A 25,758-nucleotide genomic window follows, 5' to 3' on the forward strand; every position below is an offset into this window, starting at 1 on the left:
CAGCGGTTGGAACTAAGTGATCTTTAAGGCCCCTTCCAACCCAAAGCATTCTGTGATTCTCTGAATAGCCAATCCATGAGCTGGATCCTGTGAAACTGCTCCCTCAGCCCAGCTGAAGGGCAGGATTCACCATGTGCTGTGAAGTAGCCTGCTTCCTACACTCAAGCCTCCTGAGCTGGTCTCATTTTGCTGCTGACTGAATCATGACCCTGTTTCACTCTGAGCCTCTTGCTTTCCAGAGTCCCTGGTTATGTTCAGGCTCTGCAGTGACAAAGAAAATGCTATAACTGTGCAAGCACAGAACAAAGATTGCACATCAATGTGTTTCACTCCTAATCGAGTACACGGAGAAGCAATAGCTGTGCAGTGAGCAGTTATGCTACGGATGCAGCATTTTCTCTTGTTTCCTGTTCCGTCAGGTTAAGGTTGAGGAAAACAAGGACATGCACCTTTGACACCCCAGCCTAGGCCTGGCATCAGCTTGGACACCCTGGACAGCATTACTCACCTCCTGAGGAAGCATAGCTAGGGGCTACACAGCTACGAGACACAGGCATTTCTCCTTGTTTCTACAACCTTTTTGTATGTGTTTGTTGCTAGGTTGTTTTTACATTAGTAAGAGCGTCTTGGGCCAAAGTCTCACGGTGCAAAAAAACTATCTCAACAGTGCTCTGTGAAGGGAGAAATTTCCCTCACACTCTCTCTTCCCCCCCACAGCAGCTCTGTCTACCCAAAAGCACTCCCAGAACCTTCACCACACCCTGTATCACCACCCTTTCCTCCCTAATGAGCAGTAGGGACTAGTGTGCTGAGACAGAGGACAGGATATCCAGCAGCATTGGGCCACCACATCAGCTCCACCTATGACAGACCAATCCCTTGATAAGGGAAGCACAAGGCTCCCTACACTGCAGAACTCATCCCCACCTCATGCAGTAGTAAACATTGCTCATGAATATGACCTGCATATTCTGATTTTCCAAACAGAGATTCAGAAATGCTTCTAGGTACCTAACAATTCCATGAGTAACTGTTTTGGCTATGAAGTCCCATCATGGGCTAGCAGAGCTAAAAGAGCGTTTCTTCTAAAAACTTGCTACTAGCATGAATCCATTTTATGAAAATAAACACAAGGAAGGGGAGGGTGTTACTCCTAATAAATGCTAATTTAAGTCATTAATGGTAAAAATAACTTCACTGTGAAAAATCAAGGGAGCTGCTTCAAATGAACTGGAGGACTTGAGTTCAAAGTGACAAGTAGCCCTGTGAAAGGGGAAGGTTAAAGGATGATAAAGCCAGGATGATAAACTAGTAATAATAGTAAAAGAAACAAAAAAGGTTGGATTCGGAGATTAAATTCCATAAGGCAGCAGATAGGTAAGTTGCAACATATCAAGTAGAAACCTTGAGTAAAATCAACCTTGACTCACTGGAGTTTCCAGAGATGGTGAAGCTGATCTAACATCTCTGCAAATGAGACCTGCTCCCTCCCCTCTCTCAAGAGTGCAGCTGCACCCCATCCCCTTCCTCTTGCCAGCACAGGTTCTCCTCTGACCCCTGGATCAGACCAGTCAGCTCACTAGAAAATTGACTCAGCAAGAATTGCCTGCCAGCATAATGAGCTGATTCAGCTGACTGAGGACAATCTCTTACAACGGAACAATGGAGGCAACAGGAGTGTTCAGAGCAGAACAGTCCTATCTGGCAGCAGTAAGACACTTGTCACCTTAAATATTTGAACAGGCAATCACTCTGCAAGGGAAAGAGGAAGCAAAGAACAAAGGAAGCAATGTTTGCTACAGCAAATGGGACAGTAGTGAAAAAGAAGCAAGAATGGCTAATTTTTGTAACAAAGCCTCTAGGACAAAACCAGTGGCAGCTATCGTGAGGGAAAATGTGTAGAAACAAGGCTCAGGACATCATTTAACGGTTGATTCCTGACTGAAGTACACTGGTGTAATCCATTACAAAGGTCCTATGGTTTGTCATTGCACTAAGATTTCATAGTTTGCACTACTAATCAGGATTCAAGTTTTCTTTTCTCAATAGAAATGACTAGGAAAGTAATCCAAATTAAGTTTATGATTAAAAACAGCATCATCAACAAATGCAGAGCACAAGCAAGACACTACCAGTGGTACTCACAGCAATAACTTGAGTACAATAGGCATATTTGAAAAAGTCTGACCAGACTGAATATAAAATATGCTTTTACATACAACAATAGAAGCACTTCAAGCTACTTCAAAAGCACCAGGATATTGTACCTTGCTTCCTTGCTCAGTCATTATGAAAATGCTGTTGAATATTTGTTTAGAAAATACAGTGTACATAGCACAGTACATTTGCATGAAGTGATCGAATCCCTCTACACTGGCAAATCAGTGTTTCATTACAGGCTTCAAGAGATGAATACTGCTGTCCAGTGAGTTAGAGGAACTAAAGGAAGAACAGGGTACATCTTATCTTATGCCCCTCCTGCACTTAGCACTGTAACACTGAGATGATATCGATTATTAAATCAGTAAGAGCCCAGGTGACTTTCTGCCATCTTAGCAACCTGAGTCTCTCTACAAGCACTAGCGCCAAGAAGGGAGCACAACCACAGAGCCAGGAGCAAAATACTTACCTCAGTTAGTCATATAAGCCTGTCTCAGCTTCTCAAAAATCACAGCTTCATGTTCCATTACCCAGCCCCTACTTTCACTGAAGATGAACACCATGGTAAGTTTGAGGATGTCTTGATTTTTTCTAAATCCTTCTTTTAATCAGATTTTTCATTGTGCATCAGTTTCTCATATTGAGTGCTATGAAATTCCAACATTCAGTTAATCCAAATAATTTGAGATATTGAAATAAAAATTGCAATGCTCAAGAAAACAACAGGCTTGAACTTCCTTATTTAGAGGCCGGGAACAAATGTGCTTTCATTTACTTACCTTTTTGCTTCTTCTAAGTGGCACAGATACTCATAAGCAATATTCTGACGCCTCCTCTCATCCATTTCCTCTGCAGAAAGTCTTTCATCATCCACAATAGCTGCAAGCAGAAACCCATACCAAGTTACACATGAGTCAGGGGTGATTTTTAGAGCAATTTTACTGAGAACCTGGGCAAATTACTGAAGAAGGGAAATTAAAATAGTATCACTTCTCTTTAAAAGAGGCCCTTTATAGCATAGTCTACAAAGATCTTTATGTCACGAAGAGTATGCTGTTCTCTCTACAGTGAATTCCTCAAGTTTCACTTCTTTGACACATGTTGCTCTTAGGCCATTGTCTGTTTTGGGGGCAGGATGGAGCATTCAAACATGCAGGGCTGAGCCTGGGAGCCAGCGAAGTTTCAGCTTACACATCCTCACAGGACTTTGACGACTCTCATGAGGAAGCTCAAGGCAAGCAGAGGAAGAAGCAGCCCCACAATAAGCAGAGCCTCAATGGTAGGGCAACATACTGCAAAGGTATCTCAAGGACAAATTGGGAATTGGCTGCCACTTCAGGGAGCCATGAGATTGCAACAGGCTGAGCTGCCTCCCACTCCTGGGGGATGATGACGGTTGTCATCAAATAAATAAGCTGTGGTATCTCCTACTTACTGATGCAATCACATCACCTCCCATAAAAGCACTCTCCCAGGTTATTGAGTATGTCTGTGCACTTCTCTAGCTGCAAATTGCCCTGATTATTTACAACTACTATCCAGTGATTGGTCTCCCTCTCTTTGCAGGGTATAGAGGGCCTCTGTGAGCACCTCTGCAATTCTTCCAAGTGTTTCTAGCAATGAATCTGAAGGACCATGAGTGCTGACTTCTAGCTGAATTTCAGCCACAGCAGGTGAGGCTTTTGGAAATAGCCTTCAGCATAAACCAGTTACCAAAATTACACCCTATTTGTGCTAGATTGACAGTTGGGCTACATGATCTTGAAGGTCTCTTCCAACCTCAATGATTCTGTTATTCTGTGGAAAGACCTGGTCCTGCCCTTCCTCATATTTCTCAGCCATGTACTCACACCACCTCTCATGTCAGAACTGGCAGACCTGTGACTGCATCAGTGAAGAACAACAGGCAGCCCTAGCTAAAGAGACCCATTTCTAGGAAGATTGGGTCTGTGATCTGAGCCATTGTGCACCTGCAGGCATGATGGTGTGGGCACAAGGGAGGGGACGGAAACACAGGGGACGGAAACGCCAGCTGCTCTCTGCGGTGGCCCATGAGCCTGCTAGCTGAGAACATCAAGACACATCTTCAGTAAAAAAAAACACAGGCCCTGCTCCTCCTCAAATGCACTGCAACATGCTTTGTTAGTTCCATTCCCACACAGACTGGGCATGTCATCAGCAAGTTCTCAGCTTTTCCCCAATACAACTGCCTCATGTAGTGGGTAAACACCTTCTGGTAACAGAATCAGGCAACTCAAGTAAGAAGCACTTTAAACCAGCAAGACTCTGGGCTTTACAAATATTTGCATACATACAAGCCTGTACCTCAAAAAGAAAAATAAAACAAAAACACAAAACAGCAACAACAAAAAACCCAACCCACCAAAAAAAAGCTAAAAAAAATCCCCAGATCCCACATACATTCACTGAGGACACAAAAAAAGCGACTTGCCCACATTTTGGACTGATGCTACCACATGTTTAACATCTCATATAGCTGCTTTAAGCTTTGTAGTTTCAGTTTTAATCACTACAGGCACTGTTATCTCTCATCTTCCTTTGCTGTTAACATTGGTCTTCCTAATTACCCAGATATTTCATACGCTGATCAAACAAATTCATGTCTTGCTCAGAGTTTCTTTTAAGTCTGGTAGCTCCAATAAGTGTGACTGACTCTAAAATGAGCTCTCAGACACTGTAATCAGGCTTATCACTTGTCATGAAGCAAAACATAGTTTGGAGGCAAACATGAGATGCAAAGTAAAATATTCAGTCTGGCAAACTGGCCATGGAGACTGCTCTACCCACACCACTGTCAGCACATCCAGGACAGGCTGTTCCCACTCCCTGACAGAGCCGCGGAGGGCTCCTCACTCCCCAGAGCGAGGGAGAAGTATTGATGAAACATCACACTGAAACTTAATTTATCACTTTAGTATTTGCAGCACTGAGCTCTAAGGCCACTTTTCAAACGCTCTCCACAGCTATGAGAGCCCACATATGAAGACAAGTGCCATCAGAAGATCCCAACCGATTGTCCTGTCAGCTAGGGTGGGACCAGACCAAGCCTTTATCCTCCATGACAGTCCCCATGCCCTGTTCCTCTTAATTGTTAAACAGCCATTTACTCCTGCCCTCCAAACACAGCTCACCACATCCATAACCAAAGCAGCAAAAAAGGCAGCTTGTCAGAAGGTAGGTGAAAGAAAACGGCATGACCCATTTGATAAGTATGACTCTAGGAATTAATCTGAATAACACTAATGCTTTACTGTCTAGTCCTGGATCTACAGCTGATAGGTGCCTCCCATTCTCAGACATCCCAGATCAAGCAGCCCTGGCCCATTTCAAATCCCTCATTGAAATTATCTGCAAAGATTGATTCAGGCATTAATAGATATTCTGGGATTGTAATAGTTGCTCTGCTCAGGAAACACTTCAAGAATGACAGAATGATTCAAGAACAAGTAATTTGTAGACACTGAGAAGTGAAAAAGCCAGATCCTGTCTAGAAGAGATACCAGCAGCTCACAGGTTGGGAATCAGACTTCTTTCCTGTCGAGGCCAAAGCCGCTGAAGTTTCCAGGCTGAATATCTGAGCACTGGAAACACAGAGCATAGGGAATGTCAACACGTACAGTGCTAATGCTGAGAGGAGTGTCTTGCAACAGCAGCTTCCGATAAATCTGATTACACACTTTCCCCTTCCAGCATATATTAACTTCAAAGCAACTGTGCTATCACATCAAAAGTGGTTACAGACACAATTTTAGAAACAGAAATGACAACCTGCAGGATAGAGGTGGCCTCAGGACTGAGCTGCAGAGGTAATTACTTTGAAGACTTGAGTTCTTAAAAGTCTAGTCCATTATAACATATTTTGGCAAAGGCCTCAGTCTTTGGTTAGGGCCCTGCATATGGCTTTCTATAATTTCAAACACCCTGAGAGCACCCATCATGCCAGCCACCCCAAGTTGAACATACAAATGAGCTTGGTTTGAAGACAGAAAACTCAGTCTTTTTGCTTAACAGGGCAAGTATTAGTCAGAAGATTGGGAAAACTGATGAAAGAATAAACACACCACTGCTGTAACAGTAACTTTTTGATAATGGTCAGCTCACAGGGAAGAGAGTTCTGCAATAAAGGGTGTTATGTGGCAGAGTAAGCCAGGCTGGGCTTTACCTGAGGACATCCAGTGACAAAACGTTGCTGCTGAAAAGATCGAAATACCACAGAACAAGGCATGCACTACATCACAGCTATACAGGAAAGAGACATCTAAACAACGTCGTATGATTAAATTAATCAATTATGTAAATTTTGGGGTGAAACTGAGAGAAAAAATCTAAAATACTCCCTCACAGAGGGAACGTTAAGAATATGTCTGGACTACTGACAAGAAGTAATAAAAGTGCTTGCCTAAAAGCTCTCTATTTCAATTCATTTTAAATGTTGTCACCCTGTCAGTCAGTAGACACAAAACATGTGTGGTAAGACACTAAGTCCACTCATAGATATTTCTTCATAGAAAAAGCACAAAATGAAGAGTGTATACGAAACATATGGACCAGTGGGCAGTACTAAAGCTTAAATTGCCACACCTAACAAACTTACTCTGGCAATCAGTATGGTGCACAAATTTTCTGATTCTTCCCACAACTGATTCAATGGAAATAAAATTATATTCTACTAGCAACTTCCTACATATGCTTATTCCACATATTTAACACAAAACCCCCAGTGTCTACCAAGGGGTCTTCATAAATTGAGAGACTTGATCATATTCCATCAGCTGACATATTGCACTTAGGCGCACCTTCATCTTTATCTACAATCATCCTGTGTAGGCAGTAGATAGGACTAGTTGATGTTTGGGCTTTGGTTATGAATTACAAAAACTTTCTGGTGTACCCTGATCCAAGACAGCCACTCAAGTTGTTGGCAAATACTTAGAGCTATGTCAACTGGTGACCACCAAGCTGCTAACTCAACCCAAGGTGCTCCATGTACCTACAGTCAACATAGTGCATGCAGGATTTACTAAGTCTGACTTAGTAACTAACATTAGCATGCAACATGAAGGTATTTCAACCTTCTGGATTAGAGCAAGTTTTCAGAAATAGGGCCACCACTTCTTTAATGAGATACAGTATTATTACTGAAACTAGCAGCCAGCCCAGGTGTGCAAGAGCCACTGGAGCCATGACCTTACTAGCAGTCTGGAAAGAATCAAAACTTCAGGTTCACATAAGGTGTGGTCACTTAACACAAAAAATTTTAAGAACAAATACTGGCTGAATAAATGCTATCCAGTTGAGAGTTAACCCTCATGTCATATCCATGGCAAGAATTTTGGAGATTCCAGGATCACAGAGATAATCTACATTGATCCTGAGTTTACTGGAAATCTATCAAATTGAAGCATGGTTTGAGTTGAAAGGAACCTTATAGATCACCTATTTTCAACTCCCCACCATGAGGAGGGACACTTTGCACTAGAAGAGGGTGCTCAAAGCCCCACCCAACCTGGTCTAGGACTCCTCCAGGAATGGGGTAGCCACAACTTCTCTGAGTAAACCTTTGTCAGTGCCTCACCAACCTCACAGTAAAGAATTTCTTCCTAATGTCTAATCTAAACCTACCCTCTTTCAGTTTGATGCCATTCTCCCTAGTCCAAACATTACATGCCCTTGTAAAAAAAGCCCCCTCTCTTTCTTGTAGGCCACAATAAGGTATCCTGGAGACTTCTCTTCTCCAGGTGAAACAATCCTATTTTTCTCAGCTTTTTCTTACAGAAGAGGTGTTCTAGCCTTCTGATCATTTACATGTCTCTCCTCCGGATCTGCTCTAACAGGTCCACATCCTTCTTATGCTTAGGCCCAGAACTGGACACAGTACTCCAGATGGGGTGTTATGAGCCTGAAATAGAGGGGAGGACTCACCTCACTTGACCTGCCGGTCACAGTAGTTTAGATCTGAGTTTAATTTAAGAGGTGTTTCACAGGTCTAATTTGCAACAGTTTTCAAATTAGCCCACAGATAGATGGATTGTACTTGTAAGTTATGCTAAAATTAAAACTTCTGTAATATGTAACGAAAGAGTATGCAGGGAAAAGCAACATTTGTTTCAATTTCTGAATACAAAATTATGGAACACTTTATGAGGCATGATTCTAAGTTATTCAGGGATAACCATTTCCCAAACAGTTTTTGTTATCTTAAAAACTGAGGCTGGAAAAAAACCCCTAAAAAACCTACAACAGCATTTAAAGCTTCCTGGTCATTCATTTGCACTCAGACATATGACTATCTGCAATAGTTCAAGAACAACACATGGCTACTTCTAGGAGCCAGACCCTTTAATAAGGCATTTGCCACAGACATACCAAAGGACTTCTTACACTGAAGAAGGCAAAGAAAGGAACAGAGGCTTTTATTTCTCAGGGCCAATCCCCCTCAGTTTTCTGCCACCAGAGACTTTTTCCCATGAAAAGTGAGACGTGAGCACAGAGGAGGAGGGCTCTTTTGGCACCACAACAGGGTAGCTCAATGCACAAGACATAACGGATGATGGAGAGAACAAAATCCTCTTACAGTGATGGAATAGAATTTGTGAAGTCAGGATTGAGGGGCAAAAAAAAAAAAAAAATATACAGGAGCAAATACTGTAAAATGCTGGGATAAAAGTTTTTTTTCATTAGAGTGTTTGAATTAAACATTAGCTAAAGCACATTTGGCAGGCTCAGCTGTCTGCTGTCCAGGACATACAGCAGGCAAGGCAAGGCAGTATTTCAATCCACCAGTGAGAAATTCTGCAAATTCTGTATATTCCCCCCTCATACCTTCTTACCTCCTCCATCCAAGCTCATACCTGCATACCCAGTATTAGTACAGTCAAAAGTATTTAACAGAGTCATGTTGTCATACAAGAGCCCAGCACAACAGGCTCTAGGCAGCATCCCATTTATGTCTGCCTATACTGCGAGGACATTAAGCATTTGTCATTACACTTCAGTGCTGTAGTTTCAAGAAAAAACTAGTTGTATTTTAAATGGTCACAGTGATTTAAGACATTATGTTATATAACAGCATATAACTATTTTGTCCTAGTTTGAAAGAGGCTAGTAAATTCAGTATCATCTTCTTATTCCTAGTAAAATTGGTACTTTCAGGTACTCAGCACCACAAGAGTATCTGCCCAGGGCAGTTCAACTCCATAATCACTCCTAGTTTGGCATATTCAGTTGCTGCACTGCACCAACATAGCGCCAGCCAAGCCCTGTAACCAGAGCAGGTCTGAGCTGGCAATGCTGTGAGGCAGCCTCGCTGCTACCTGAGCTGTCTTGTCTGCTGTGAGGCAGGAACTCACAGCACTCCAAGGAAGCTGCAAAATACAGGAACAAGATACATGTACAGATATCAGAAAAACAACTCAAAGCTACAGGCAGACAGAGTTCCTCCCTGAACCTCCACTCCCAATATAAACTTGCAGGTATCTATTGCAACAATTTATTAAATACGCAGAAGAAAGTATTGCCAACTATAACTGTGTGAATAGAGGTAATTCAATAGGCTACTAAGACAGCTTTACAGCACCAAACACCTATTGCAGGTGTTCTCTTATTAAGGTTTTTTATACCTTCAGATATATTGTTAAGCTGGAATTCATTTATCTTTGGATGAAAAATTGAAGGCCCTAATGAAAACAGCTTTCTATACATTTCCATTGTCAAAGAGCACAGTCACAAGCAACTAGCACTTGTCCCACAGCAATGAAATCAGGTGGCCTAAGCCTTTTTCTGTCTCCAGTTAAGGGTATTCAATCCATTCCCTGAACATTTGCTACAAGAAAGGGCTCTGGACAAAGGCAAACACTGCAAGCACTCAGAAACCTACCACAGCTGTGAACTTGGAGGGCAGATTCACATGAGATAGTAGACTAATACATTTAGTTAAATTATGAGGGTCTACAATGTCACTTCTCAAATCTTTCCAACATCGAACTACTCTCCCCCCTCCCTTAAAAATGGTTATATCTCTCCTAATCTAGTTATTTCTTTGTCGAAGCATACAGGCTCAGCTTTTAAAAAAAAGTACACATGCATCTTCTGGCCAGCAGACAGATATCTCTTCTCACAAACTGTGTGTTACACAGGATCTATAGGGCCACTGTTCTGGGCTAGATCTCACTGCCAGTCACTGCAAACTGGGAAAACAAAAAAGCACCATTAGCATGGGAGTGTTGACAACAGGTATCCAAGTAAAGAGACATCCTGAAGTAAAATTAAAAATGTTTGCTAAGGTGGTCTTTCTCCTGAGCTTTCCCACAAAGCCTCATTCTGCACATTTACTTTCTTGAGTCCTTCTCTCTCCATTTCCTTGAAAAATATCTTATTTCAGTCTTATCTGCTACCACAAGTTCAGCCACATCTATTTACAGATACCGAGCACTATTGTAATACATAGATCATGGGACTATCCTACCAAGGGGACAGGCATGCAACCACAAGTGCAGTCCATGCTCTTGGTGCCAAGTGTCAAAACCACTTCATTTCAGTCTGTCAAGTACCTACACTGGCAGAAGTCTGTAGGACTCCTCAGATGTGTCTCAAGATACTTCAATTCCCACAAAGTTTAAAAAAAGTCTTCTGTAACCACACAAACACAAGATAGCTTTAGCATTGAGCAAGTAATCATATGGGCTGCCAGAAAGTTTAACATTAATTTTTTTGCTTATAAGTATACAAATCCTGTACTCTGCTTTTAAACCTCAGGCTTTCTACAGTACCATCAAGTGAGACTTCGAGAGAGGTAAAACATTAAAAAGACACTCAGTAGTTCTGAAATTATCTTATTGTATGATGATACCAGAGCATGAACATCTCTTTTCTAGTAGGGTTCTTTAACCCTGTGCAGAAAAATAATATGGTTCATTTTATCTTAACTTCGGTATAATTATTCTGTATATTTGGAAGAACAAAGAGACAGTAATGGAGTTGAAGGAAGCAAATGAAATCCAAATCCAAGTGTTACCATCTAGGATTACAAACATGAAATACAATTTATCAACCTACTGACGAATCGCTTCCACCTACATTTAACTGCCAGTCTCACTGTCTCCAGCGATAGTCCTTAATAAAATTGTAACTGTTTATCTTTGCATACCTGGCTAGGTGGTCACTCAAGGCACAAGGGGTTTCCCCAAGATTCAGATGCTCAAAAAACATCTTTAAAACTCTAACTCCTTTCTATGACCTTAAACTTTTAGGTCAAAGTACACAATTAATGCTCTTTACTCATTTTTAAAACCCTCTTTACTCATACTCATTATTTACTGATAAACCCTCAGTCTACAGTCCCAAAAAAGTCACAAGCCTAAGGAAGCACTCAAACTAATGGAGGCAAGTGAGGCAGTGAAGACCAATTAACAAGGCTATTGCTTTTACTTACAGACCATCCTATCTCCAGGTGCTTAGCCCAAACACACCAATATGACCAAGCTTCAAGGCAGCTTTCAGAAGGCTACTCTGGTATGTAGCTATTCTGGTTGGAAGGTTTGTTTAGTTTCCACATGCTTACAGCAAGAATGCTGCAGTCACAAGTATAGAGGCCATGTTGCTGAGAACACAGCTGCGTTGGGCAGGGCACGTCTCCAGGATGAAGGACCACCGCCTCCCTAAGATCTTGCTTTATGGTGAACTTGCTACCGGCTGCTGCAAGAGAGGAGCCCCAAAGAGAAGATACAAGGACTCCCTGGAACAACATCTCAGCCTTGGCCATATTGATCACCATAACTGATCTACTCTGGCCTCCAATTGGGAGGTCTGGAGACACACCATCTATAATGCTGCTGATGCTTTTGAGAAAGCACGCAGGATCACTCTTGAGGGGAAAAGGCAACGCAGAAAGAATTGTGCCTTGCAGAACATACCACCTAAGGAGTCTTTCTGCTGTGCCTTTTGCAATCAGACATGTCTATCTCGTATTGGCCTTTTTAGCCACGCTTGTGAAAAACGTGGGTAGAGCCCTTCCCAAATCTTCGTTCACGAAGCCCAGCCATGATTGATCATGACAGCAAGAATGACATTTTTCATGTGGGCTTAAAAAAAATGCAAAAAACCTACTGAGTTTTTGAAAAGCCTGTTTAGTCAGACTAGCACATCACAGGAGGCTTGAGGCATTCAAAATCATATTGCATATTCCAAAGGAATTTCCAACAAGCTTTCCTTCTGCAGAGATTAATTCATGAGAAAACAAATAGTAAAGTGTCACAGGTTTCTCTGCCACCTTTATACATCTACTGTTTTCTTAAATAAAGAATTTGTAATTTGAATTTCATGAACTTTGACATAATGATCATTTGCTCTGTTTCACTGAGTTTAACCTGTTCAGTTTTTTTAGTAATATACATTAAAAATCCTCAATAAAAGAGCCAAAGTGTTACCCCATGGATTAAATTTCTTTACATTTTACGTCCTGTGACCTCAATTCAACTTAACATAGTAGACTGTAAATGAAATAATGAAAAGGACAGTTTAATGTTGCCAGGCTAGTAGAATACACTATGCAACTATGACAGACAGAAAAATATTAGTGTCTATAACATGTCTCAGTATCAACCCTGTAATTAGATTTAGTCAGAAGACAATGCAAGTCTCTTGTCTACAAATGCCATCAAATTTATTTCTAGCGTTAGGCAGTTTATATTTCATTTTTCTCTGAAAAGAACTGCAGGTATATTTATAAGTCAAGTGCAGACACACACCTACCTAAGAGGGTGAGTAATATGTGGACAGTAAAATACCATGACAATCAGGCAAAAAAAAAGCTCTTCCAAAAGGCATTCACCCTTATGCAAGAAGTTGGAACTGGAGTCACAGCAAGTTAACAGGAAAAGGTGATGTGCCTGCAGCCTTCTGTGGAGCCCCAAAGACAACTTTCATTATGTGTAGTCACAGAGCTGCTGCTTGTGGCCACAACCCCACCCATCAACACTGGTGTCTTAAGCACAGAGAAGAAAGCTACTGCAGAATCAGAGTGGAAGAACAGGAAAGTGGGGCTGGAGACCATCAGTAGGAAGGGCAGGGCATAGGCAGAACTCACTACAGTGGCAGCAGGAAACCCACATTCAGGCTTGTCCACCCACACCTCTATTACACTCCTCTCAGCTACTATTTGCATAGTAGAGCCTCTAAACTGGCAGCAGTAATATCACCCTAATTATGTTGTTTAAGACATCTTAGCCAACACGCAGGATCAGAATAAAGTACAAGGCTTACTGTGGCAAAGAGGAACCCTAGAGACTGAAGAAGGTAGGCATGTCTAATGATAGCTACTGATGCTTCACCAAAAAGCAAACTAGCTGAAGACCAAAAGGAAGAGCATAACACAAGGTTTTTCTGTCATTGTTGTTATTCTTCAGTAGAAATTCAAAAGACTGATGGCCATTTAAACAGTAACCAATTAAGATAATGCCCTGCAAATGCTGCACAGGATTTTTTGCAAAATCAGGACCTTGTTCAATTTCTGTTTCAGTCTTGAAAGTGTCAAAAAGCTGATCTGCATTACAGTTTGGGGCCAGAACAGTGATTTATAGATAGACTTGTAGTAAACCTCTACTACCCAGTGGCTGATTAGAGAAGGGCTACTCTTGCATGGAAGAAAGGAGGAAGACAAAAACAGGGACAGGGGAAATAAGAGAAAGGGGAAGGCATGAGCCACTCAGACCTCTTGAAAGAAGTCCAACACAGTATTCTGTTTGGGAGGAAAGAGTTACCAAATGGATTCAATATTCAGATCATTGGAGAACTGACATCAAAAAGCTTCCTATCACCAAACCCTCAGTACCATAATCAACTGAAAGTTGTGGTAAGGTGTAGCTTAAAGAACAAGTAGGGTGACAAGTGGGAATTAGGAGTAAAAGAGAGAATTTGAGAAGAAAGCTGTGTTTTGTCACTGAGTAACTCAGACAAAAGCAATAGGAATCTTGCTATGAATCATGAAATTTCAGAGGACTGAAACACCTCTTTAGGAAAAGCCATAAGCAAGAGGACCACTTAATCACTGAGTAATTGGAAATCATCTTGAGAAAGACTGCAGTGTAGAAACTCTCAGCCCTGATATCTGGTCTTCATTCTTCCTTTGACAACTCATCATCTCCTGCTTCTTTCCCAGGCAGTCTGTTGCAGAGTCCTTCTACCAAGATCTGAATAAACCATCTGCTTCACTCTTTCCAAACCCTGAAAGGAGCTCCAGAAAACACCTGAAATGTTGCAGCACATTTTCCCTTCAACATACAAATACAACATGTGAATATGCATGCCACAAATTTGCAGCTTCAAACCTGGAGAACACATTTGCCTCTGACTGCTTGTTTTTTCATTCCTAAATAATTATTACAGTCACAGTATCTTCAAAGTTTGTAATTCAAATTCCTTGATTTACAGGCACAATGGCCTTTTTTTTTTTTTTTAATCTTAGCGGAGAAAAAACACTGTAAGCATTAGGGATAATAGAACTGAAAATTTAATTTGCACCTACAGACTCATAGAATGAGATTGAACTATTTTAATACAAAAAATGGCTCAAAATTCACAAGAACATAGAGAAATGCTGTATGTTACAAAATGCTAACATATAGATATGGTACGTTTAGGTGATGAGCAGGGCCCTTGCGCACCCAGAGGCAGACACTGAACAGAGCAATGTTAGTTTTCACCTTCCCTCCAGCATTCCTGGTTCCCCCAGGAAGGCAGCTCAGCTGCTTGTGCAGCATGTCCCAAAACTGCTGTGCACTCAGCAGCTGTTTTTGCAGCTGGGATGACCCAGCACAAGGAGGAACCATCAAATAATGAATGGAGATGCAACATCAGGCTCAAGAGCTAAAACATCACCCCAAAACCTTGCGGCTTTGTTAAGTGTGTTGGTCCACACAGAGTCAGAAAGATGCAGTGGATGGAGATGTACATTCTTTGTTTCTGCTTCAAGCATGAGATGATAAATTTTTGCAGGAAGGCAGTGTACCTGTGAAGGTATCCAGTTCAGAGGCAGTCCCATGTCAGCAACGACCTCAGTTATCACTCAAAGCCTGCTTGACTGCCTCCACTACACAGTAGGCAAGTGTTTGCTGAGGTATTGGTGCTGGCATTCCTGGCTCCAGCATAACCTCCTCCCAGTATTTCCTGCTAGGTCACTTCAGGAGTACACTGCACAGGTAGGCAGATGTTACTTGTGGGACACTTGCCCACAGTGCTTGTGGACAATTCTGACTCTTATTTCTCATTTACATCCATATCCATTAATATGAATTACTTTTTCCTTCATCATGAGGAGTTAAAACCATAGGAGAGAACAAAAATCACAAAAAGTTTGAGCCTTGAATAACAAACTTTTGAGCAAGGTTTGAAAAGAACTGACAAACCCTTAGCTTTTCACTCGGTATATCCAGTATCTGTTTGCTGAGACTCAAAACTGCTCTGCCTGACAATGACACATCTACCATTGCACATATCACTGCAAAATCATCAGATACAGAGTGTGCCAGATGTTCCTCCTAACTTATCAATAAACCAAGTACTTAATTTCCAGGACTACGTGTTGACAGCTGCACTCAGAAGATAAATTTTTGCCCAAACCATACATTCATAAGTTTCGAAGTATAACTATTTGTTCTACTGAATTTCCTCTAAACTGACAGAAACTTTGTCAATCTCATCTTGAATAACTTAATTTTTCAGGTTATTTGCTTATGGCTACTCCAGAGCCCAAAGTAAAGTTTGGATTAATGGAGTAAATACTGACCACAGGGACAGTCTCCTCATTACCTTGAATTAATTTTCTCTAATGAAAGCGTTGCATGTCAATGCTAAATAAATATCAGTCATGAATAAAATATCAAGAGCACATCAGAAGTGTTGTGTAAACACCTCACAACAAGCATTCTGCTTGAAATAACAATGCCAAGACCACTAAAAGAAAGGAGGCATAACCAGCATTCAATCACTGCTATGGCAACCATGCTACGAGCAACACACATAAACTTAACATCAAACTAAGTTATGTGTTTGCAATTTTTGAAGTCTCTACTCAACAAAAAAATTTGCATGCTTGAGTATAGAATTTTATAACCTTTTGCAGAGCTGCAGTTTGTTTCCTTTTTTGAAGCACTACCTCAAAAATCAAGACTTTTGCTAGGACTTGTAACAGTTCCTCCTCCAAGCTTTGCCCTGGTTTCCAACTAACACTCTATGGTCAGCCTCCTTATAATAAGGTATTTACAGTTGCTAGAGGGAACAGAGCAATGTAAAAAAAAAAAAATAGTTACTCCATGAGCAGTATCTTGCCCAGGTGAGTTTCTACCATTCCGATTCAATATGGGAACTATTTCTCAGGCTGTGAAGTGTGAGCACAAGTGAAATAACTCCTACCTATTTCGTAACAGTTTTCATGCAAATAGTCAACTTCCAAGAAAGTCTATAATTTATATCTGGAGTATATGATATTAAAATAACTTGATCACATGTAAATTTGCATCTGAAATGCATCCAAGAAGCTAGCAGAGACCAATTCTGACTGCTCACTTCTTCATCCTTTTGGGAAGACCAGATAAGCCTGTCAATGGGCAGCATTTGCAGCCTGGATGGAAGCAGTCTACCAGTCAGCATCTTCCTGACGTGGTTTTAGGAAAAAAGAATACAGATGAACATTACAGAAATCCACCTGTTTTCACCAGAAACCTCTGCAAACATTTGTGAAGCTACTTAATTTTGCTGAAGTGTGGGGGGAAAAAAAAAAGAAAAAAGAAACTACTTAAGAGTTACTGCCGTGGTTCAGTGCTATAGAAAACACCAGCAGACCTTCTTTAGCCTGTTACTACCCACAGTACCAGTAAATTTTGTTCATTTTTTCTATGACAGCTCATATCAGTGAAATCTGCAGCAAAACCACATGGTCTTACTTCTCATTTTCTGTATGTAGATAGAAGTTGGAGCGCAAGGGGCTTGCTTCACATGTGATAAAAGCTGTATATTTTCTGGACTATTCTAACCAATTTGTTAAACATCATTACCATAGCCAGAGGTGATACAAATTCAAAGTAGCAGGCAGTCACATGCAATCCATGCATGGTAAGCTGTCTATCCACCATCAGTAGTCAGATGCCATGCAACTTCAAATGACAGACCAAGGCTAGTTCATCTCTCAGACTCCACTAAATCATAGTGAAGAAATCTGTGCTCAACTTCTCAGTTCAGATGTAATGAAATCATGTTTATTATGTGTCTGGTTTTCTTAAAACAGCTGATCATTTTTGCACGGTAAAAGCTCTGTCACAGATTTATCTAAACATAATCCCCGCTCTACACAGCACTTGTTCATGTTCCTTTTCAGTTACACCACAGCATACCCATGCTGATATTTCAATGATTATTTGTTCTGCTATACTGTATTGAAAACATACGGAATTTAAGACTTGTTTACCACTGAATAGAGACCATCCAGCTATGACTTGGGTAAATCAGTTGGGCTTGAAAAACTAAAAATCCCAGAGATAAGCAGCACATACCACAAGTTACATCTCATCCCCATGGTTTTGAGGCCCTGTAAGTCAAGAGTAATTTTAACAGCAACAAAAAAAGGGTTGAAAAAGCATCTTGAATCTTACTTTATGTACGAAAAACATTTATTTTTCTTTCTTTGAGTAGTCTAGTATTCATGCAGTTTCTTACAATTTCTTGCCACTGTAGCATTGCCTGCAAACACTGCCATGCCTTTACTGACATGGATTTATGAAATTATAGCACTAAAGACAAAATTACTTCAAAAACATTTCTGTAATTCAAAACTCCCTGGGCAACAGGAGAACTGAGAGCAGCTCCAGTCCTGGCAGGCAGACAGGGCACCAGAGTGTCAGTGGCACCACAGCAGAGGCAGCTAGGGGCAGATCATGATGATGCACGTGATGCTCCTTCCTGTGTGCCCCAGTCTGCTCTTGAACTCTGCCTGCATGTCTTCCTGCCCTACCATACACACGCTTTCCAGATGTCTATGTGCAGCAGTAGCACAACTTTAATTTGACCTCCCATTCCTCCAACTGCTTGTGCTCACCCCTGCTCCAGCTACTACATCATATTGGCAGACCTGCCTGTGGGTTCATACTGCAAGCCAGACTGAGAACCTAATCCAGCCAAAAATAATTCCATAGAAGAGTCAAGATTGCTTCTTGCACCAGCAAAGCTGACTGAAAACATACTCAAAATCACAGCTTCAGAGTGCAGCTTCAGAGCAATTTAAACACCTTTAAATTCTGCCTGCTACAGTCCCACCTGGTTAGAGTCATCCTGCCTCGGCCAGCAAGCAGAGCTGTGAGACCTGCAGTCACCCCTTGAAGAGGCCAAGAGGTGACTGCAAATCCAGCAATGCAAATCAGCTCTGCAAGGAGAGATTAGCTTCCTGACAGATTGGGTATTCATGCCATCATATGAGCATTGGCAGGAGGTGAAGACCACAGCAGTGTGACACAGCAGCTGAAGACATTTTGGCATGCTCAGGCTGCTGAAACCTCACCAGTTACAGCATCGTGCAGCAAGGCAGGAGATTGGATCCCAATGTAATTAATGGCAGTTAAGACCAGCAACTTTTCTCATCAAAGATAATGATCCTAGGCACAAGATTGTGTTCTCGGCGAAGTAGACCCGTGTCCTTGTTTAGTTTTCAAGTTTTTTTACCTTGTTTCTAATCACTTCAATCAGATTAGGCACAGATATCTCCTGTAATATTTATGATTTCCTCAAAACATCTTTGAAACAAACCCTTAAAAACACCAGTGAAACATTTACTGGTCTATAGTTTAGCCTTACAACCCTCAATATAAGGTGGTTGCCTTAATGAAGCACACTTCTGTATAGAGTTTAGGAATTCCCCATTCCAGCTGCCCCTGGATCTGTGTTGTGCTCCTAGAAGCTCTGAGGCTCCAATCCTGCAAATATAACCAGTTTACTGAGCAGCTTTACAAATTAAGCACAAATGCAGGAGGATATCTATAATTTTCAGGAGGAACAGACAGTAGAGGATTGATAGCATGCATGACTACAAATTGCTCTTCAGACTTTGGAACCTGGTAAGAATTAGTTTAAACACCTTCCTGTATGCCACAAAAGCTTTTACTGCACTTTCAAAGAAGCAGGTCAGAGTCCACAGGAGAGAACTGGCAGAGACCACATTCTTCATCACTCATTTTAGCAGAAACCACTGACTGCTGAGCACACACCCAGGCTAAGACAAGCACCTGAGATGAGGATAGTACTTTCTGATAGCTTTGCACCCTCACTGGCTGGCAGGGCTGGACCACACCTTGAGGCAGCAAGTCTTATGGGCTGTCAGCAGTTTGTCAATGGTTGAAAGTCAGATCTCTGAAGTGCTCCTTGAATCTGGTTCTTGAAGAATTCGTAGCTGGACAACCTCAGCTTGGGCAATAAGTGATAACAAAGAACTGACATAATTCCTCTGGATAACTATTTCTTGCTAGTGCATATTAATTTGTAGAAAACAATAATTTAACACGGAGATCAGCCACCAGCACAGGTTCTTAATGGCTGTTTATTTGCTTACACATTTCAAAAGGTATTTAGAAGCTGTGTGGAGTTTATATGAACACCTTTGGTTCAGCATCCAATCTCCTCCCTCTCCTGCCCCCCTACCAAGGCCCTCAGCCACCACAGAGAACCCTGCAGGCACTGCCCGCCCCACCAGCCCATTACCACCACAGACCACAACCCTAACTCTTGTCCTGTGCCACAGTAACTGGCAAAACACAACTGGAGTAGTGCCAGGGGCAATGTGTTGTTCTCCAGCACAACCCTGTCCCTGTGTCAGACACTCAGCAGCCTCCTTCTTCCCCCAGCAGTGAAAATAAGGCAGTATGTGTCCAGCAGTCAATCCTCTTGAAAGCACAGCTCACACCAAGCTGAAGAGGACATTATTGTTTTCTGAAGGTGAGCACAAGTGCCAAGGTGCAGGAAGTGCTGACCCACGAACAAGCCATGCAGGACACAGCTCCTGCCCCTGTCTCATCAAGATCAACAAATAAGGTGCCCACAGCAGGCACCCCTCCCCAGAATAGGGGCACCCAGCCCTTGCCCTCGCCCCCACAATCATGGGCCCCAGGACAGGGTGAGTACAGCTCCTCCCCTGTCCAGCACCTGCGCTTTCATTCCATAACACACAGTAGTTCAAGGATACTTGTTCCAAAAAAACAACGAAATAGCCTGAACAAATGAAGCAAACACAGCAGGTTAATAATTTCCTGCAAGGAACAGAGCACAGGAGAGCACACTTGCTTATCATCCCATTGAAATATGACCCACCAGTCCCGCCTGTCACTGCCAGGCTTTTTTTTTTCTACCTTAAATGTAAAGTTATTCCTAGTAAATCATAGTCAGCTTGAATCAGCAACATTATCAAGCAAATCATGATCTAGAAAAAATGAAACACCACTTAACAGAATAGGTGAGCTGCAAATATGCATGCTTCCTATTCCCTGCCTCAAGTATTGGACTTGATCTAGCACACTCTTACGTGCTATAAATCCTGTTTCCAGCACAATATTAAGATTTCCTGTTTCAACAGCATTCAAGTAGTTTTAAGCATGCTGTAACATAGCTCTATCCTTTCCCTACCATGAGAGTTCAGGGGAGATGAACTTGCTTTGTACAAAAAGCACACAGAGAACCACTCCTACCAAGTGAGTTATGTGCGCTTGGTTCAACAAAGCAGTTAAACTTTCTGAGTTCTCATTCAGCAGTTTAATTATTAGCAACCTACAAAAGAGTGGAAGAGATAAACAGTGTAGTTGGTTGCCAAATAACACCCATCAATAAAAAAGGAGAAAAGTGTTCTCACAAGCCACAAGCACTACAAGAAAGTATACACCCAAAAGAGTATATATGCATAGAATAGAGTAACGTTGGTGGTTGGTTTTTTTTTTTTTTTTAGCTTAAAGAAATCCCATCTGTTTTCACTTAGAAAAATCCTATGGAACTTTTACCAAAAGATTTTTTTCCCTGCTTTTAAATTGAAAAACAGTCATTTATTTCTGCACTTAAAAGGCATGCAGAAAAATTTATAGCTTTTTAATGTTAAAAGCTTTTTGAAAAGCCACTGGTTTGCAAGCTTTCACATCCTGCTGAATAAAGAAGCTAGGTGTAGTCTCACAGAGAGGCGTGGGCTATGTTTCACTTCAGGTTTGCCCTGCTTGTCACCACAGGCAGAGCAGTGCTCCCTCATGAAGCTTTATGTTTGTAATTTGTCTCATCTCCTAACTCCTAGTGCCAAACAGTAGCACTTCTGGGAGCCAGGAGGAGAAAGCAGTACAAGTAATGCCCTCATCACTGGATACCAAAGTCAGTTTTCCTCTGTATTTACCCATCAACTATGCATAGTGAAACTGGCTTTCTGGGTTCAGCAGGAGAGGTGAAGACTCTTACCTGCTTGTCTTCAATAGATGATTGATGATGATGATGAAGCAAGTGTCTCTCCCACTCAGTACACAGGGATTTGGGGCATATATTAATTCAGCTACTCTGAGCATGGAAATGCTTGAAATCCTTTGCAAATCCAGACACTCATGGTCTCACTTACTGTAGCTTTATTACATTCCTGGAAGTGCAGTGAAGCCATTCAAACATTTCATGAAAACTTACAGCATTTCTTTCTGCACACAGATTTCAGGGAAAATTACCTATAAAAGACCTAAGAGTGTCAGGAAATAGGCATTCTCAAACATACATCACTGCCTGATTTGCTATCTTCCTATGTTCAAAACTTTATGTTCAATCTGTGAGACACATCCAAGATTTATACTTTTTTCTCTTCATAATCTTCCACAGCACCAAACATTTTTATTGTAAAAATGGCTCATAGCTCTAGTTATAGTACAAGTGCCAATTCTCTGCAATTCTGTGAACCTCTGCACCTGATTGTGCTGGGACTGAGAAATAAACCAGGCAACAGCTGTAGCTAGATTGGAAAACAGCTACATAAATTCAGTTGCAGTGCTCCTGTTAACGTGGTTTCTGCTGTATAAGCTGCTTTCTTGTAATTTTATGTTCTCACTTCAGTTGGTACTGGAGATGAATGTCTGTCTGAAGGGCTCAATGGAGCACCAACAGAAATCTCTACCACATCTCTTTTAAGCTACTGGCGACCTGGCAGACCCAGAACAGGAGGCACCTTTCAATAAGCAGTCCAAGAAGCCACAAGGGCTGTGGCCCTACCAGGATAAGAGAAGGGTCAAAGACTTTGCTCTGAGCTCCTGATTCTCCCATTAACTATGTTCATCCTGAACTAGTGCCCACTCTAAAAGGGATGGCCTTGTTTGGTTTCATTCAGCTATTTCCTGACTTTAAAGATGGAAATTATCACCTCTGAGAATTTTTTTTTTCTAGATGTTCTTCGAGTTACTATATTAGCAAAGCTTGTAATGAAAAGATAGTTTTTAAGTTAGAAGCATGTCTTCCCAATTCTTATGCAAGGTCTTATGCTCAGGGATGCTTTTTTCCCTCCAGTGGTATTCATCAGTCTACAAAATGTAGCTGAGATCTGCATATGTCTTCCTCTCTAGTTATCAAGACGAAATGCTACTGATAACTATGGACTGATTCATATAGTGCCTTACAGAAGATTATCATAGTAAAATGCTAATGTTTTTCAGAGTAATATACAAACTCTGCCAGGAGCCTGAAGCCAAAGTCAAAAGTCCAAGTTAAATGTTTAAAACACTTCTAGATCAGTAAAACAAGGAGTCTCAGAAAAGTGAAAGCCTGACTTCGACAACTTAATAACTCTTTTAGAAAATCCAGCATATATGTGGTGTTCCTAGCATAGGGAACCATTTGCCAGTGACACAAAGTGCAGTTTCAGTTGCACAGGGAACCTACAACTTATGATGGGCTTTCATAAGACCTCAGATAGTGCTAATGTAAGTTTTCTAGTTAGGTAGCCTTTTCTTTTTTTGGCTTTTTAAAATACTGATTTGCTCCTCTTCCCAAAATGACAGGCAAATGCAGTGTAGATAAAGCATATTTATTTTTTTAGACACAGGCTAAAAAAACCAAACTTGCACCTCTTCTTGTCACTACAGACAAGGCTATGGCTTGTTCTTTGGAATATGGAGTTCTCCGGTGTATTTTTTAAAAAGTAGAGCTATCAGCTTGGCATATTTAAGGAGTTTTTGCCTAGTCCCTTGAAAGGAATGTAATTTCAAAGGTTCCTGCAGGAAAAAAACTCCATCCTAAAAAAAAAGTGGATGCAGTTTAGTACAGCAGCCGTAGCCTCTTACTCAGGGAAGGCCAGAATAACTACTAGAGCCTGAACAAGCAGACAGTATTGATCAAAGGGGAGATACCATTAGAAAAGACAAGAAGGATGCTTGCATCTACTCCTGTCCCTGGGACAGGTGATTAAATACCAAGAGTGGCTACAACTCAAAACACGAACTTTTCCATGGTCACCACAGCGAGATGCTCTGAACCCTCATAGCAAAGCATAACCACTGAGAGGATAGACTGTATCTTTAAAACTTTATTTAACATCCTTAATATGACCATTCTTTCCTACAATAAATAAGGCCTATGATCCTTAAAATACTCTGAGGAGCTCTGACACCAAAGTAAATCATTCTCAGCACTCAGCCAGGAATCAAAGCACAAAGGATGAGCCCTTTGCTTTAAGTCAAAGCTTCATCTTTGGCTACATTGGAATTCATGTCAGACTAGGAACATTCACCTCTCCAGACTCACATCTTCTCAGACCAGCCAGACCAGATCTGCACAGGAAAACACCAGCTGCTGGAGTCTTGATGGGCACACCACGTACATTTTTGCACCTCAGGAAAGTGGATGAACTGAGGCTGTAGCATGATGCAGCACACCACCTGGACACTGCCCAACCACTTGTGCCAGAGCACAAGCAGATGAGAGGACTGGGAGATGGGTTGCACAAGCAAAATATTCACCTTTGCTAACACACTAGCATGGGCAGTCAGACTATGCCTGTAGTAGCCAGTGAATGTACCTTCACAAGGCTCTCATCTGTCTACTGGGTAAAATAAAAGTTGAACCTACAGGCAGGTTCCATAAACTGCCCTAACTGGCAGGCATCAAGAGAGGAAAACACTCAGGGAGACATGGCATCCTCCAAGCTGAAGGTCTCACTGCCAAGTACCACCTTTTCTATCTGCCCTAGGTGGAAGCAAAGCGGCCCCTAACATTGTCAAGGGTTTTTGTGCTTCTTTCTAAAAAGAGATTTCAGAACCGGTTTTAAACAAAGCTACTATGATAAGAACTGAGAAGTGGCTCATTAGACCACAGGATGCCAGGGCTGTTGTGAGCTTTGCAAATCATTTGCATGTTCACGTTTTTCAATGCCTGAAGTATCAGAGGCATTTCTTGGAGGGCTGGCACATGCCCTGCTCTGCCCCATGGGAGCCAGAAAAAGCACAGCCGAGTGAAGGATCCCAGCACGTCACAGCATTGCCGAGAGAGCCCTGCAGCAGGAGGAGTGAAGGTGCTTCAGGGCTTTTCTTAAATGCAGGTTTGGGAAGTGCATACAGTTCCACTGAAAAGAGATGCCTGGTGCCTGCACAGTCGTTTTCGTCACCCCAGTTATTGTTTAAAGTTACAAAGTTCTGAGCCAAAGTTATAAAACTAGAAAGCAGGCAAAGTTCTAAAACAAAGTTATAAAATTAGAAAGCAAGGTTTAACTTTATAATCCGAAATTCCGAAGTGATAATCCAAAGGTTACAAAGTTACAGCCCGAACCTACCGTCACAACTCAAGTTACGAAGTTGTAACCCAAACCCATACCTATAACATCAAGTTATAAAGTCAAACCAGAACCTAAAACTACCGAGCTGCGATGCGGAATCAATAGCTATAATCCATTCAGAAAGTTACAGAACAAAACCTAGCCCCATGAAAACCTGTTCAAAACCCAGCCGGAGCCGGCTGCGAGCTAACCTAAAAGGAGCCGGAGCGCTGCGAGCTGCCGCAGTCTGCTGGGCGGGTTTTATCTTCCCCTCAAGTCGCTCTTTCGATATCAAACAGAGAAAGCCGACAAGGGAGGAGGACAAAAAAAAAAAAAGATAAATAAGAAAAAGCCCCGAAGCGCCCCCCCCGACCCCACTCACAGCCGTAGCGGGGCCGCTGCAGGGACGGCAGCTCCTCATGGTGCATCCTGCCGCCGCCGGGAGGGACGGCGTCCGGCCCTGCCCGCCCTTCTTATGTGCGGCCCGGGCCCCGCTGATTTGCTGCCGCCCGCGGCCGCGACCGCCCCGCGCGGGGCCGGGGCCACCCGGGGCGGCTCCGCGGGGCCGGGGGGCACTGCCGGCCGGGGGTGTGCGTGTGCCGCCGGGACGGAGAACAGGAGAAAGCGAGGGGGGAAAAAAAAACACAACAAAACAACCAAAAAACCCAAAACAAGCGAAAAGGGAGAAAGAAAAAGACTGGGGGAAAAAATGAACGCAACCCCGCACGCCTCCCCCCACCCAGATGAGAAAGCAGACAAAGAAAAATAACCCCCAAGCTCCAAAGCAAAGCAAACAA

General features: G+C 42.1%; 1 protein-coding gene across 11 annotated transcripts in view; it reads right to left on the reverse strand.

The window, feature by feature from the left end:
• Positions 1 to 25,418, reverse strand: part of IQGAP2 (IQ motif containing GTPase activating protein 2) — a 129,884-nt gene extending 104,466 nt beyond the window's left edge. For all 11 annotated transcript variants that reach the window (XM_064642043.1, XM_064642039.1, XM_064642036.1 and 8 more), the window contains exons 1-2: positions 25,344 to 25,418; positions 2,940 to 3,039 (exon numbers count right to left, since the gene is read on the reverse strand). In XM_064642043.1, the coding sequence (XP_064498113.1) occupies positions 2,940 to 3,039; positions 25,344 to 25,389 (146 nt within the window). In that variant the 5' untranslated portion in view covers positions 25,390 to 25,418. The remainder of the gene's footprint in view (positions 1 to 2,939; positions 3,040 to 25,343) is intronic.
• Between the last annotated feature and the right edge of the window lie 340 nt (positions 25,419 to 25,758).

The sequence above is a fragment of the Pseudopipra pipra genome, chromosome Z (assembly GCF_036250125.1).
Source record: "Pseudopipra pipra isolate bDixPip1 chromosome Z, bDixPip1.hap1, whole genome shotgun sequence".
NCBI lineage: Eukaryota > Metazoa > Chordata > Aves > Passeriformes > Pipridae > Pseudopipra > Pseudopipra pipra.